The 17,637-nt window shown below is 30.2% G+C and overlaps 1 protein-coding gene across 1 annotated transcript; it reads left to right on the forward strand.

Annotated features, from left to right (window-relative positions):
* The first annotated feature begins 875 nt into the window (after positions 1 to 875).
* Positions 876 to 17,381, forward strand: LOC139776392 (fatty acid synthase-like). The gene is given in 25 exon segments (XM_071712987.1): positions 876 to 1,003; positions 1,104 to 1,297; positions 3,082 to 3,326; positions 3,560 to 3,791; positions 4,244 to 4,662; positions 5,728 to 6,021; positions 6,374 to 6,581; positions 6,985 to 7,145; positions 8,502 to 8,819; positions 8,931 to 8,996; positions 8,998 to 9,066; positions 9,068 to 9,426; positions 9,826 to 9,953; positions 9,956 to 10,129; positions 10,411 to 10,809; positions 10,879 to 11,903; positions 11,970 to 12,208; positions 12,429 to 12,645; positions 12,647 to 13,123; positions 13,457 to 13,915; positions 13,917 to 14,286; positions 15,599 to 16,071; positions 16,220 to 16,474; positions 16,897 to 17,148; positions 17,244 to 17,381. Coding segments are annotated over 24 exon segments (7,113 nt in total). The 5' UTR covers positions 876 to 1,003; positions 1,104 to 1,134; the 3' UTR covers positions 17,355 to 17,381.
* Positions 17,382 to 17,637: the final 256 nt, after the last annotated feature.

Consider the following 17,637-nt stretch of genomic DNA (forward strand, 5'->3'; position numbering starts at 1 on the left):
AACGTTATACCAACCTTTAATAACTAATAAGATACATAATTATAATACATCGGACGGTTCGGTTGTGTTTTGAGTCGTCTTCAGCGATGTGCTAACAGTCAAAATCAAAGAATAATCAGCAGTGAAACTTTCCACGAAAAAATTTAAGTGAAACTTGATTAATAATCATAGTTTGTGATATGATTGAAACAGAAATAACAGTCAGGACAAAGAGAAGTAAAGTCACACACTCACCAGAGTTCAGAGAACGCGAGAATAAAAAACGTATATTCGTAACTTCGTATCTTCGAATTAATTTTAAAGTTTAGTTTATTCCATTTAGGCTATAACTTGTGAGTTAATATATTGAATATTCAGTTAGTGAAAAGAATCCGAATAAAATCAAAATTAGGGCAAATACAATGCGTGCGTGTATGCGTGCAAGTTTCGTACAATAAGTAGATTTACGCTTGCCAGCATATATTCTAGCTTGTATATCTCTATTTAAATTGAAAATAATTGATGTAAAATATATAAAGAACATTTTTTTTCAATAAACTTAGAATGTTCTAACTATGTTAGTTCATATACTTACGTGAAGATATATTGTATAATATATAATATAAATAATAATTATATTTTACATATCAGATATTAAAATAACAATTGTTTTACCTTTTTAATTAAATTATTTCACAACATATCTAAAACTCACACAATAATAATACTCACAAACATAAAATGATAACACATAGTAATTTTTTGATATTCTCTTTCTGAACTTATTCTGTTACTACGCATTGGCAAACTCCTCAATAATTTCCACGATTGTGTGGGAAATATATCGTAACGGAAGCGCGTCAGCTATTCAAACATTTACAATTTTAATCGGCTTCGTCATTATCATGTATGTAGAAGTATAATACATATATAACACAGAAACTATAAATATAGAGGAGATATGATTTAGTTTCGACTTCACTCTTGAATGTTTCAATTGCCACGGTGCTTCCACTTCCTATTGGTACGTATATGTATATAATATTAAATTGTATTTGATTATTTTCTTTATTTTACATTTATGTCTGTTTTTTCAAAAAATAAATAATGACATTTTGTTGTAGAATTTGTCTGTTTCGAAAAAATAAAGATACTATGAATCGACCGAACTTGTATATCAGCGTCGATGCTGAAGAAGAAATCGTAATCTCTGGTATTGCTGGCCGATTTCCTAATAGCGACAATTTAAAAGAATTTCAAGAAAATCTTTTTAACAAGGCGGATCTTGGATCGAGCGATCATGGACGGTGGAATAACTGTAATAAATTTTTTTTTTAATATTAAGGAGGTTGGTTGTTCAAATCAATATGTTGTCAATATGTTGTTCAAATTTATGGAGGATATTCTTCTATATGGGAATCTGTCGTCCATGCCAAAGTTGAAGACAATTGTCTGCATGGTTGTCGAGTAATTAATTAATTACGCAAAAATATTACGACACCTGTAATGTAACTCTCGAAAGCCTATTAAAAATGACAAGAATTTAATGAGAATAGATGCAAATAATTCTTTATATATTTAGGAAAGACTTTTACGAAGACTGATAGTTATCAAAAAATTATAAAAATAAAACAGCATATTGCCACATTTCAACGCATTTTGATTTTAATTGTACAAACAACTTTAAAACCTTAATTTAAAACCTTAAGAACCTTAATTTAAAACCTTAAGAAACAGCTAATTAAATGCATTCCACATATTTATTTGCTAAAACTCGTTTATTTCATGCGTCGAAAAATTTGATTATTTAGAGTTTTCTCTCGCAATCGTCCCCTCTCGCCGCCTGCCCCGCAATGTGACGGCAACCAACCTCCTTATATTTTCAAAACTTATTAGGAAAAATATTCGTTTTATATTATCGTATATATTAATCGTAATTAAAGATTTGCAATACCTAATCCAATAATTTTTAAAAACGATATTAGAATCCAAGAAAATTGTGTAACCCTACATATACGTACACAATATATACATATATAACGAAAACAATCCTCGTAATTTATGTCGAAAATTATAAATTATATTTCATTAATTTAAACATTTTCATGGCTTCGTTATTTCTAATATCATAATTGAAAACGATCCAGATGCATATTATAAATCCTTAAAAACATTATTATTTTTTATGTAGAAATAAGTATATATATTACACTGGTCAACAAAATCTTATCGTTTTCATATTGTTTGTAAGGGAATAGGTATTTTTTACTAATTTGGTTCCGCAGAATAAGAATCTGGCCTTGAAAATACTAAATTGGCTTTGGTTTTTTAAATAAACGGGGTCAAAAGTGCCAAAAAACGTGTTTTTGGTCATTTTTGAACATCTGTAGAAAAACAACGGGAGCACCGTATTTCTTAAAAAATAGAGCCAATTCATTATTTTCGTTTTCAGATTTGGATTCTACGGAAAAAAATCTATCAGAATCAGTTGCCATTGGCCCGACAAAAAATCCGTGTTCCCCAGTGTTATATAAGTATTCTTATAAAATATGACCTCATTTTCGCATTTTATGAACTGATGGGTGATTTAATTTACTTCTCTCTTGTCGTTGAAGTTCTGACTGTCATTTCTATTTCAATTATATTATAAACTATGATATTATAGGGATAGACTACGAGCCTTCGCACAAGACTCTCGTCTGGTAACATAACGTAACATAACGTGAGTCAATGCACAAGAAACGTATATACAACGCAGTAATTGATACGTTTCTTGTGCGTTGATCTATGTTATGTTACGCTACGTTACAATACGAGAGCCTTGTGCGGAGGCTCTAAGTTTTACTTGAATTTTCTCGCAGATTATACTACTACTTTAGACCACCAAATTTTGAAATTATTTCTCATTGGAGAGTGTGAGATTATTTTGATTTAGTTGTCACCGCTGAAGATCTGACTATTCAAAACGAAATGTCCGATGTATAATTATATATATTAGTTATTATAACGTTAACTTACGTTAACGTACGCTTTGTCAACCGCATTGTACTGTCAAAGCCTCCTTTTACTTGTTACTTTTTAATATATTTATTTTTTATATAGCTTATAATATGCCCCATCGAATCGGTAAAGTCAACAATATCGAGAAATTCGATTCAGAATTTTTCAATATACCCGCAACAGAAGCTCATATAATGGATCCTATGACTAGAATGTTACTCGAGCATACTTACGAAGCAATTATCGATGCGGGCGTAAACCCAAAAGAATTACGGGGAACAAAGACGAGTGTTTTTACAGCAATTTCTGCGTTTGAGACTCAAGGACATTTTTCCTGTACATCTCAGGTATGACATATTTAATTAATATATAAAACACATAATCAAAAGAAATTTATTTAAAGAAATGATAACTGTGTAAAATTCTTGTTTTAAAGATAAAAATCTGTTTCCTTACTGTATGAGAAGTATAGATAAATTATATACAATAAATTTTTAAGCAGTTTTAAAAATAAACATTTAACTTATTATTTGTACATTTTAATACTTTAAATATATTTAGAAATATGTATTGTGATTAGTTTGCTGGATTACCTATGATTGAATGCAACGTTTCTCTCATGGCAAATAAAATTTCTTACTGGCTCGGCGTTATTGGACCATCGCATAATATTGAAAGTGCATGCAGTTCAAGTAACGTTGCTGTAGTGAAAGCTTACGAGCTGATTCGGTCCGGAGAGTGCGACGCGGCCATTATCGCTTCCGCCAATCTATGCCTCCATCCTCATGTACAATTTCAATTTTACCATCTAGGTATGTATTTATTTTATTATATCTTATTATAGTGTATATTATATATTGTATGGATCATAAACATTTTTTTATATGTTTATTTATATCTCATTTATTTCCATCTTTACGCAAATTTCAGATTTTAAATAATCATTGATTCAGATAATTGATTATATGTCGTTCTTGTTATATTAATACGATGTATCTGAGTAATTTCCACGCCAAATCGGACGAGAATAACCTCGTATTTTAAATTGATCGAAATCAACAAACTCTTGTTGTGTGTGAATTATATTAAGATTATATTAAGATTATGTTATTATTTTACGTTTTTGTTTATCCAATAACGTGCTCTGTGAAACAATCGCACTCTTTGTCTATAATGTTCCATGCTTCCTTTCTATCCTTACATTTAGATATTGAATCGAAGCTTGAAGAACAAGATTTAATAACATGAATTAATTTCCTTCTAGGGGTTCTATCTTCTGATGGTTACTGCAAACCCTTTGACGAGGAAGGCACCGGATATATGCGTAGCGATACGGTCGCGGTAGTATATCTGCAAAAGGCAAAAAATGCAAGAAGAATATATGCAACCCTCGTACACGGTAAAGTAAATTGCGATGGTTTTAAAGAAGAAGGTATTACCTTTCCATCGGTCGAAAAGCAAAAAATATTGTTGAATAAATTTTACGAGGAATGTGAAATCATGCCCAGTGAGTTATCTTACGTAGAGGCCCATGCAACTGGTACTCTTGCTGGTGATCCCGTAGAAGTTATGTCCATTGACCAATCTTTATGCGCTAAAAGAGACACTCCTTTATTGATGGGCTCGGTAAAATCGAATATTGGACATTCCGAACCCGCCAGTGGCTTTTGTCAAATCGCAAAGGTACATTTGTAATAAAATGATTTAACACTGACTTTGCTTAAAATGTGATTATAGCAATTTATATTTTTTTATATTGTTACAATTATAATAGGGTAGAGCGGGGTCAAAAAAGTAACAATTTGACTTTAGAACTTGATTGTGGAAAAACTATTACAGTAAAAGAAAAACTCTTGATATCCTAAGTTAATGTGATCATTTTACTTTATGGAAATCCTCCTATATAAATCTTGTGATAAACCAAATAAGAATTATTAATCAAAAACATAAACGAGGGAAAATATTAAAATCGCCCCCGACTCCGGGTCGGTTGCAACACTATAGGGGATCGATAGTAACAGTTTTAAATAATCAAAATAAAAAATGTTTATTCAATAAAAAATAATATAATTTCTCTTATATTAACAAAAACAAACTAAAATATTCATATTCTCATACAAAAGAAGTAAAATAAAATCTTATTCTATTAAAACATAACTTCTTTATATCAATTATAGAAAACATTAACTTTGTTCATTTAATTATAAACATTTTTTGTATATTTTTAAATGATAGGAACACAATGTCTTTAAGGACTAGTACAAATAAAAATTACTTTGAATCACAAATGTTACAATCGTCCCGAATATGTTTTTGAACTTTGACTTAAAATTTTTAATAATAAAATGCCAAAAATGAATAAGTAATAATTATTATAATAAGCAAAAATAACGAAACTCAAATATAACCTAAAAGAAAAAGTACTTATTTGCAGTGGATATATTATATTAAAAGTTTAAGATTGTCGGAGAGAAGAAACTACTTTACGGCCTCAAAACATATTTTATTTATTGCACACGTCCACTCAATACCCAGGCCGCAGGCGTTCTGAGACACGTTATAACTTGTTCAGCTTCATCCGTTAACCAACAGACGCATGCGCATCTATGCCTATAACTGTAGATATTTGAGTTGTTACTTTCGCCCCGCGTTACTTTTGACCCCGCTCTACCCTACATATGTATATAATACATTTATATAAAATAATTACTATGATTACTGTTAGTAAAAGGATATGATTTCTTAAAGGTATTATTAGCGATGGAAACTGGTATAATTACGCCTACTATACACTTCAAGCGTCCGCGAAAAGAGTTAACTGCTATTATCGAAGGAAGAATAAAGATCGTTACTGAACCAACAGAATGGGAGGGTGGTTATGTAGCTATCAATTCTTTTGGGTTTGGAGGGGCTAATAGCCACATATTATTAAAATCAAATCCTAAACAAAAAATCAACAATGCAGCTTTGAATGATGACTTACCTAGACTTGTAGCTGTGTCTGGTCGTACGGAGGAAGCAGTTAAAACCATCTTAGATGATGTAAGCAAATATTATAATGGCTTATTTCATTTATTTCAGAAATAATTTTGACATTAGTTTTTTGTATTATCATATAAATATAACAAACATAACAATTAAATATACACACGTGTATTTATATAGGGTCTAAAAAGATATTTGCGTACATAATCGCTTTCAAAATTATTTCAAATTTGCACAAAAAAGAAAAGTCAATGTATTAAATATATATTTATTTAATATATTAAGTAATAATAATACATTTAATAACTGCTAAAGTAAAACACTGCAGAATAAGATAATACTATCGTTTTTTTGTGTGTAAAATTATTCCAAGAATTATAAAATGTACATTCTTGTTACTGAATGCAGGATACGAAATCGACCAATAGATGCTGAGTTTATATCTCTGCTACATCATATTCATAATGATGATATAGAAGGTCATCCTTACAGAGGATACATGATAACTGAGTCTAAAATATCTCATAATACAATTAATAAAATAGAACATACTCCATATGTCAGAAGACCGATTTGTTTTATATTTTCTGGATTAGGATCTCAATGGTTTGGGATGAGTAAGTAAATACTATTATAAAATATTTTAAATGTACATTCAACAAAGAAGAATTTTAAGTTATAGAATATAAGTTATAAAATATAAGTATACAGAACGTATAAATATGGAGTGTTACGATTATGATCATAACATATCTAGTATGTTAACAAACTTATAATAATATATATATAAAAGTTTGATTTATTGCTTACTATTTATTAAGAACTTAAATTATTACAGTTAACAAGTAAAATTAAATTTTATGCTAGAACAAATACTACATATATTGGAAGAGGCTATAGAGTTTCTTACGTACTCTTACCGATTACTAAAAAAATCTAAATATCTAAATACGCGGATGCATGTACATATTGTACATATCTATATATTGAAATTTAGAAATCTTATTATAATTTTAATAGGTCGCGCTCTAATGAAATTCCCAGTGTTTGCCAAGACAATCCAGAAATGTGGTATCGTTTTGAGATCTTACGGCATATCACTTACAGATATTTTAACAAGTGATAATAAAAATATTTTTGATAATATTTTTAATTTTTTATTGAGTCTTATTGGACTACAGGTAAAGAAAAAACTCTTATATATATATATATATATATATGGAGGGGTAAAAATCAGAGTGGTGTAAGTCAAATATTTAAAAAAATTTGACTTACACCACCCTGATTTTTACTCTTCCATATGTATATATATTAGGGTGGTCCTTATTTACTCGACAAAATTTTTTTTTATTTTTTTTGCAGCACCCCCCAGAAATGTATGGGCTACAAAAATTATAGTAGTATGTTTAGAGTCAAAAGAAGAACAAAAATTAAAAGATTTCATGTCTTTATTAAAAACAATCAATTTTTTGTGGCTAACGTTACCTAATAATATTTATTGCAATAATAAGGTTTCCTTTGTCAGGGAAGCGGCGGCGGTAATTTTTCACAACTCGTAATAAATACTGTTTTTGATCTTCGTTTCTAGTAATTAATTTACTGTAATCCTCCATTAACTTAACGCCTCTTTCCGCTGTATCGTTAACAACTTTTAATTTGGATACAATTTGAAAACCTTTTTTAAAAGTGTCGTTTTCTGATCAGATTGACGGGTCAGTCTGCATAAAATCCCGACTAATATTAAATCTGTCGAAAAAATCAGCTGTTTTCGCAGTTACGAAATGTTCAATATCTTTTTCTAGCACTTTAGGAATATTGTGTGCTTTTATAACTACGCACTTAACACTTTCATTTGTCGATATTTTTTCAGGATTGATAGCTTTAATCATTTATTTTTTAGTTATTAACAATTTACCTAATTGATTAAATGAGACGTATAAGGTCTCAAACGATGCAGAAAAGCAAGATACACATGTTAAAAAAAGAAAAGTGCTTTAGGCCGGATTTTCGGAAAATACGCTTTAAAAACCAATGTTAATGGAATAAACAGTTTAATACAAGAGAACTCAAATGTTTAAAAATCCGGGGGCACGGGTTTCCGTTATTCGATCGAGCTGAAGTTTGGCAGGGATTATTTTTTTTGCGAATTGGAAACATTCTGGGGGTTGCCGCAAAAAAAAAATTTTTTTTGTCGAGTAAATAAGGACCACCCTAATATATAGAGGAAAGTCCCCTATTATGGGACAGTATCCTAATATGAGATAGCGAGGTTTCTGCTAAACTAATAGGTTCCACTGAGACATATTATGAGATTCTATCACATAATATCCCATATTAGGATCCTATCCCATAATAGGGGACTTTCCTCTATATATATATATATATATAGAGGAAATCCCACACAAATATATATATATATTTATATTTATATACCATATATTATAAAGATGATTAAAAAAAATTACTTTATAATTACTTCATAATTCTAATATTTATTTAAACCAAATAGGAAGCTATTTTTTTTATATGTATCGCAGATTGGATTAGTTGATCTTTTAAAATCTATTGGTGTAGTCCCTGATTTTATAATCGGTCACTCCATTGGTGAACTAATCTGTGGATATGCCGATGGATGTTTAACGGCCGAAGAAACGATTCTGTCGGCATATTTCATCGGTTTAGCCCTTCACGAGTCGAAAATAATTAATGGCTCCATGGCTGAAATTAATCTCGACCTTGAAACCTTAAAAGTTATGTGTCCTTCGGATATCGATATAGCTTGTTACAATAGTTCTTCTAATTTTATTGTAAGTGGACCAACGAATTCTATAAAAACATTCCTCACTAAATTGCAGGTATATATTAATGCTTATATAAACAATATAATCTTTCTTCTATCTAGTTTCTTTATTTGTTTTGTTAAAACAAGCAATTGATAATACTTATGATTTCATTCATTCTTTTAGGCGAATAGTATACCTATAAAAGAAATTTCTTGTGGTTATATACCTTTTCATAGTCGTTACATTCAAACCTGCTGTAGCTAAGTCTGAAGAATACTTGAACCGAACATTACCACAAAAAAAGTTTCACAGCTCAAAGGTGGCTGACAACATCCTCTCACGAGTACTCCAATACTATACCGTTATGTTCAAAATATTATACAAATCACTTGTTGACTCCAGTGTTATTCGCAAAGACGATACGTTCAGTTCCAAAAGATACAGTGACGATTGAAATTTCTTCTCAGAATATTCTTCAATACATTTTAAACAATTATTTATACTCTACAGTAACAAACGTAGCGCTATATGAACAAACCGAGGATCATAATAATGAGATATTTTTAGAATCTATCGGAAAACTATATAACGCAGGATTGCAGCCACAAATTGCAAATCTCTATCCGACAGTGGAATTTCCTGTAAGCCGCGGTACCCCAATGATTTCTCCTCTCATAAGGTATGCATATTTTTTGTTTAGGCACAAATGGACAAATTATATCGAAAAAATAAACACTTTCATAAATTGTGAAATATTTAGGGTGAAATAGTCTGAAGAGAACATGTTCAATATAATAGCGAATTAGAACTTTGAACTCTTTTTCAAACTTGGTTGGTTTTATCATCTAATTTCAAAATCACATCTCTGTATTTTGAAGACATTCTATCACCTTACTTATCTCAAAGATAAATGTATTCTTATACATATGTTAATCCTTTTATGCCTATTACAAAGAGCAGATAACAGTGATATTTTAGAATCTGTGCTTTAATTTTACATCAAATCTTGAATTGAGTAATTTCTACAATTAGTTCGTTTACACGAAGATTATATAATAATTTCTAATGACGATTGCAGATGGGATCATTTAGAAGATTTGTTTGTAATACAAGATTGTCAAAAAAAGATAATTGACAAAAACGAAATAGTTATTAGTATTAGTACATCTGAATGAAGAATTTGTGTATTTAACGGCCATGTCGTTAATGAAAAAATTTATTTCCTGCTACTGGGTATCTTTTTTATATCTGGGAGATGATCGCATCGTTAAGAAACCAAGAATATATCAATACACCAATTGTATTTGAAGACGTTAATTTTATTCGTGCTACAGTGCTATCACAACAAAATGAGATCGAATTAACTTTCTCGATCCAAGAAGGTAATATTATTACGTAAACAACTAATTTTCTAGCGTGAGTTTTTTATTTTTTAATTAGATTTTAAAACTTATGCTACTTTTATGGCGCAATATATACTATAATTAAAATGTAAAAAATATGCAGAGAAAATATATGAAAATAACTAATCTTAACGCGGAATCTTCTTTCTTTTCACAAGTCAACTGCTTTTGTAAGGTCCAGCTCCATATTGACATATTTATATTAATTTTGATTTCTTATAAAATTATATTACGTTTAATGAATTTACATCTATATCTAGGTAGCAATAGGTTTGCTATAATCGAAGGAGATAATGCTATTGTTACTGGAACAGTACGAATTCCAACCAATATTGAAAATGAAAAAATATTAGCTAATCTTGCTGAATGTATCGATGGTGAAGAAGAAATGAGTACAAAAGACATCTACAAGGAATTAAGACTTCGCGGTTATCAATATGCTGGCGCATTTCGTGGATTAAAAAGCGCATCGGTTACTGGATCAAACGGCCATATCGCATGGACATGTAATTGGGTGGCATTTATGGACAGTATGTTACAGATGATGATTTTAGGACAGAACTCAAGAAGCTTTTATGTTCCAACAAGAATTCGCAAACTGACTATCGATCCGAAATATCACATACAGATAATTCAGGATTATTCACTTGAAGATAGACGTAAGTAAAATAAGTGATACAATATGCGGCCAATTGCCTGACAAATAAATTTCATTCGCTACGTTGCAGAATTCTCTGTTCGTCGTTACAAGTCTTTAGACGCTATAATATCTGGAGGAATAGAAATTTGTGGCACTGTGGCTACACCTATATCTCGCCGACAAAAAGTAGTTAATACCGTTCTTGAAGAATACAAATTTGTTGCTCATCGTGATTTACGTACTATGTCGTTGCAAGATGCAATAAGAATGTCGATGCACATTGCACTCGAATGTTGCAATATGATAAATGTTAAAATTATCGAATTTATCGATGATAGTGACAAAGTAGTACCAGAAGATTTAAATTCTCCACTTATTAGTGAAATCTTAAATGATTTACCGCAGATTCGACACAACACTAAACTCGTGACGACCCACGAGAAATTCCCAAATATTTCTTTGCCCGACAACGTTTCTACAACGGAAATTACTAAGTTGTCGAAGGACGAGAATTGTTTGATAGTCCTTGGTTTCGATATTTTGACAAAAAATAGCAAAAAATTATATAAACAGTTGCTGTCTCTGTTAATGCCACAGGGTTTTCTACTGACTTTGGAGGAATCCGGTGCGGTCTACGATTATTCATTCCTGAAAACGTATGAGTTGGATATCATACTGGAAAAACAAATAAATGACAAGAAGCTTTTGTTATTAAGAAAAACGCGAAATATTGCGAGAAATCCGCGGATTGTACATGTAAACAATTACGAATTTTCATGGGTAGATAAACTGAAATCAATCATGAATGTGCAAAGCGAGACTGGTGTAGATACGGAGATAATTCTCGTCTCGGAAGAAGACTTCGAATGCGGGCTACTCGGTTTTATTAATTGTTTGCGAAAAGAACCAGGCGGCGAAATAATTAAAAGCGTATTTATTCAAGATGACAAAGTGCCTACATTTTCTTTGCAAGAACCGTTGTACACGAAGCAGCTACAGTTGGACCTACCTATCAATGTTATACGTTCCGGTAACGTTTGGGGATCGTACAGGCATTTACCATTACCATCATTGGAATCAAAACTTGTTCAGAGGGCTTTCGTTACGCAGATGGTATGTTAAAATGTTCTATTATAAATTTTATAATAAATAATATTAATTAATGTTTACTTATAACAGGTACAAGGAGATATGAGTACTCTCTGCTGGGCACAGAGCAGAATGTCTCGCATTAACCATGAAAATCTCGTTAATGTAATTTATACGTCTATTAATTTTAGAGATATCATGGTAGCTACTGGCAGACTTAATGCTGAAACTATCGCACCGTTCGAACGCGGTAACGACTGTTTCATTGGCTTAGAATTTGTTGGTTTCAATACGCATAAGCAGAGGATAATGGGATTATGTTCACACGGGTAAAATATAGAGTATCAATACATATGCGATAGAAAGAACTTTTTGCAATTGACAGTATTAATTTCTATTTTATATGAGTATCATTAATTAGTATTAATAACGTTTCAATTTAAGTAACATTAACTTAAATTTAATATTAAATTAAAAATATGAATGATATACGTCATTTTAAAGTAACGTTTAGATAAATAAATATATTTTCAAAATTTTTATGCATAGAGGAATGACGAACATTCTTGTGGCCGATAAATATCTTAGTTGGATTATACCTGACAAGTGGACAATGGAAGACGCAGCAACAATTCCGTGTGTTTACAGCACGTGTTACTATGCTTTATACATAAAGGGTAAAATGAAAAAGGGAGACAAAATCTTAATTCATTCTGGTACTGGAGGCATTGGTCAAGCTGCGATCCATCTTGCGCTTCACGAAGGATTGCGAAGTGTTTACGACAGTTGGAACTGTCGAGAAACGACAGTTTATAAGAGAAACGTTTCCCTCCATTCCCGAAGATCATATCGGAAACTCTCGAGATACAAGCTTTGAACAAATGATTATGCAGCGTACAAAAGGTCGTGGGGTGGATATCGTATTGAATTCCTTAGCCGAAGAGAAATTACAAGCATCTGTTCGCTGTTTAGGAAATGGTGGCCGTTTTCTAGAAATTGGAAAATTTGATATGGTTTCCAATAATTCCTTGGATATATCTATCTTTTCTAAAGATATCAGCTTTTATGGCATTTTATTAGACAAATTATTCTATTCAAACGCAGAACAAAAATCAAGGTTGTGGAAAACAATAACAGAAGGTATAAAAGACGGTGCTATTAAACCACTATGCAGAAGAGTCTTCGAAAGAAATGAAATAGAAGCTGCCTTTAGATATATGGCCGCTGGAAAACATATTGGCAAGGTACAATTATTTCTTAATATACACAGAAATATGTAATTATGATACAGAATATTTTATCATATCAAATTAGAAACAATTCTTTGTTTCTAATTAATGCTATAAAGGTAGTAACAAATGTAGGTTTATTTAAATTATATTTGACCAAGAAACTTTTTGTACTTATATTAATAAATAACGTTAATGATTAATTAATTAAAATTAATAATAAAATTAATAATAAAATGCGAAACAATATCAATAATAAAATAAAATATGAATCTTTGTTATTTATAATTTATTACTTTATAGAAAAAACGTACACACACACATTGTTTCTTAATTGCTTATTCGCAGATAATTATCAGAGTTCACAAAGAGGAAGAGCCTTTGGATGCCCCACTACTCGCTCATCCACGATATCATTGTCTGGATCATAAATGCTACGTTATTTTGGGTGGACTTGGCGGATTTGGTTTAGAACTAGCAGATTGGTTGACTCTTCGAGGTGCAAAAAATCTGGTATTAACATCACGAACCGGGATTAGAACAGGTTATCAGCAATCAAGAGTAAAGCTATGGCGATCTTACGGTGTGGATGTACAGATCGTTACAGTCGATGATAATTTGAAACATGAAGATTGTGAATCCCTATTAAAATTTGCTGAAGAAAGAGCACCAGTGGATGCCATATTTAATCTTGCAGTTGTTTTAAAAGATTGTATATTTCAAAATCAATCACCGCAAACGTTCGAGGATTCATTCAAATCGAAAGCATGGATGACGAAAAAAATGGACGAATTGTCGAGAAAGATTCTGTCCACAACTTCGACATTATGTCGTTTTTTCCTCCGTGTCGTGTGGAAGAGGAAACGCAGGCCAGACAAATTATGGGATGGCTAATTCCGTAATGGAGAGAATTTGTGAGAAGAGGATGAAAGAAGGATTACATGGTTTAGCGATACAATGGGGTGCTGTTGGTGATGTCGGACTCGTGGCAGATATGCAAGAAGAAAATAAGGAATTGGTTATTGGAGGTACATTGCAACAACGAATATCTTCCTGTTTGGAGACATTAGAAGTATTTCTGTTACAAGATCGGCCTGTCGTAAGCAGTATGGTTGTTGCTGAAAAAGCAAAAATTGGCGGATCAATGAATATTTATGAAACAGTTGCTCATATGATGGGTAAGCAGTTTTATACAACGCTAAACAAAGAAATATACTAAATACATATAATGCCATGAAATAAGAGTGAAATCAAAATCTTATTCCAAGTATATTTATTGGAATAAGTAGGTAATATCTAAAAAAATATATTTTTTGCACTAAATTAAATTTACAGGAATGCTTATAATATTTGGAAAACTATCTCTCACAATTGCAGTAGACTTAACCCTTTAAGTCTCTACGTGTTTCTCTCATTTTAATTATTATTGTATAACTTGGGTTCTAATCAAAATTTTTAGATCGCAATTGATATTTAGAAGAAAAAAGAGTTGTTTTTTCCGGAAATCTAGTCAGCCATAAAGTGGGATATCTGAAAGAAAGAAAGAGAAGAAATTGCTTGATAAGGACCCAAACCTGAGGGTCGTAGTCGTTTTTCATACACTGGTTGCCAATTGTTGTCGAGAATAATAAACATTTTCTGTTTAGAGCATTACGTTGACTTTTTTAGACATAAATCGGTAACCCCTTTATTATTAGCAATTTTTTTAATTCTATCTATTATATTCTTTAGTTTTTTCTACCCCTATTTCATATATAATTCTTTAAGATTTAGTTGATTAGAGCTAGCTTTATACGTGATCAAAGGTCCATACACGAGGTTTACGAAAACAAAGCTTCCTCTATGAGGAAGCAAAATATAATTATATTATAATTATATTATAATTTTATTAGTCTTACATTAATAAAAAATTCTTTAAGACAATTTTATTTAGAAAATTGTTCCTTTAAACTTTTTGGGGAAAAAAACGTTAAGTTTTCAATAAACTGATAACTTATTTAAGTTTCTACAATTAAAGCATTTTTATTTACAGAAAAGTAGTTGATTAAAGAAATGCACTTTTATATACATATAGTCATTTACTTGTCAAAAAATCATTTTTCAATGACATACATTCAATGACATACAGATCGTCTGTGTTCGCTAGTTTCGCTTCTTAATTCATTACTTGAAGATTAATCTTTTCCTCGCATGTATCTCTTATATTAATTCAAATTTCTTTTAACGTTTTACGACTTTAGAAGATTGACTAATAATTTAATAAATTTCAAATAAGATGCATACCAATATGTGCTAATTAGGCAATAATTAACAATGCTTTCATTTACTAAGCATTTGTATTGAAATAGCTAAGTGCTTAAAGATATAAAAAAATGTAACAATTTAATTATTGATTAAAATTTTTGGTGTATATTCAATTTTAAAAGATTAAATAAAATAACATATAATTGATTTTATTATACAATTCTTACTTTATTTCAAACAAAATAGGATTGAAGAACATAAATGCAATACCATCAAATATGCCATTGGCCGAAATGGGTATGGATTCGATGATGGCAGTAGAAATTAAGCAAACGTTGGAAAGAGAGTTCGATATTTCCTTGACAGCGCAAGACATTAGAACTCTAAATTTTGCTAAACTTCGACAAATGACAATTACAACCGAACAAGGAAAGATACAAGCTACAAATGAAATTGATCCAAGTAATTTGGAAGGCTTCAACATGTTGATTCGAAAAGTGAAGGATTCAGACTTTGTTCCAGATATTCTTGTAGAACTTGTTACCAAGGAGGTTGATCGAGGCAATATATTTCTCTTACCGGGAATCGAAGGATGTTCAAGCGTATATAAATCTATAGCATCAGGAATTAAATCTTCGACAACGTGTGTGCAACATGGTGTACTTAATATTCCTGATGAAAGTCATTCAGTGATGAAATCAGCCGCTTATTTGCTGCCTGTAAGGAGATTAAATTAAATTAAAATATTTATTTTGATTATTTTTAAATAGTTTATAGGTATATATATAAGTAATATTTAACAATTAGAGGTACAAATCTTTCGTATTATACCACAGCTTACACATATATTTATATTTATTTTCTTAGCATATATTAAAGAAAATGAAGGATCAAAGGAAATTTCTAATAGTGGGTTATTCGTTTGGATCCTTAATTGCCATTGAATTAGCAAGATTATTAGAAGCTAAAGATTTCTCAGGACGGTTAATATTAATAGACGGAGCTCCCGATCAAATGAAATTTTGGACTAATCAATATTTAGACTGTACTTCGCCAGATGAGTTACAAAATGTGGTATTACTTGGTATATTGGAAATGTACACTATAATTAACAAGAAAAAGGTTAGTAAATGATATAAAGAAACACATTTTAATTTTTTATTGCAAAAACTATTTATGTAATTTTAATCTTATATAAATTTAAATAAATTAATAACACATACATAAAATAATTCATTATAACATGAATATCTTCAGAGATTGTATTTGAATCTTGAAATAGTAAAACAAATTGTTTTACATTTTGTTTTGTATATTTGTGTATGTGTCAAGATTAAATAATAATAATAGTTTTAGATAGAAAGCACAATAAGTGAGTATTAATAAATGTCTAAAGAATTTTAATGAAATAAATAAGAATAACAATAACAGATTTTACCATAGTTCAAACATTCAATAAAATTTTTATATTTATATTAATAAAACGCAGATGTTATTTTGGCACAATTATTATTATTAATCATATAAAATTTTCTTATTTACAGCTTGCGTTAGAGCTGAATGAATGTGACACATGGAACAAAAAATTAAAAATATTTTATGCTCACTTCCCGAACGAGGTAGATGTATTGACCACTGAAAATAAAAAACTGATATATTTCACAATTTACAATCATATAGTTGCTATACAGGATTATGATATTTCTTCATTACCTCGCCTTAAATCACCTATAACATTGCTAAAACCCACATTTCCGATGACTTCTTTTACTGAAGAGGATTATGGTTTACATAAGGTAAATTTAATTTGGATAGAGATATTTTTGGAATATAAGACTATATGATTTTAAAAATAACAAGAAGCTTTATAACAAGAAACTTTTATTTTCAGGTTACCGAAGGTAAAGTGCAAATTCATTATGTGGAAGGTAATCATATCACAATGATGGACAACGACAAAATCATATCAGCTATTAACGAAGAATGGATAGAAGATATATAAGACAGAAGATAATATAATACAATAAATATGTACTATATCAAGACGCGGTAACATTAAAACAATATTTCGAAAATATTATATATCAGGAAATAAGATGTCTTAAAGACATCATACAGATGTTTTTTTTTTATAATTTCACAACACTTTAAAATTTAAAATAAGCGCGTATAAAAAATATGTAGGCTTAAATTTTTGTGTTTAACAATATATTTCAAGAATTGAAGAATCCAATTAATTCCGGACAATTATAATATGCTTCTTCTATGTCTTAGAAAGACTATAT

Source organism: Temnothorax nylanderi, unplaced genomic scaffold (assembly GCF_030848795.1).
Source record: "Temnothorax nylanderi isolate EJ_2023f unplaced genomic scaffold, tnyl_v1.0 TNYL_tig0118_pilon, whole genome shotgun sequence".
Lineage (NCBI taxonomy): Eukaryota > Metazoa > Arthropoda > Insecta > Hymenoptera > Formicidae > Temnothorax > Temnothorax nylanderi.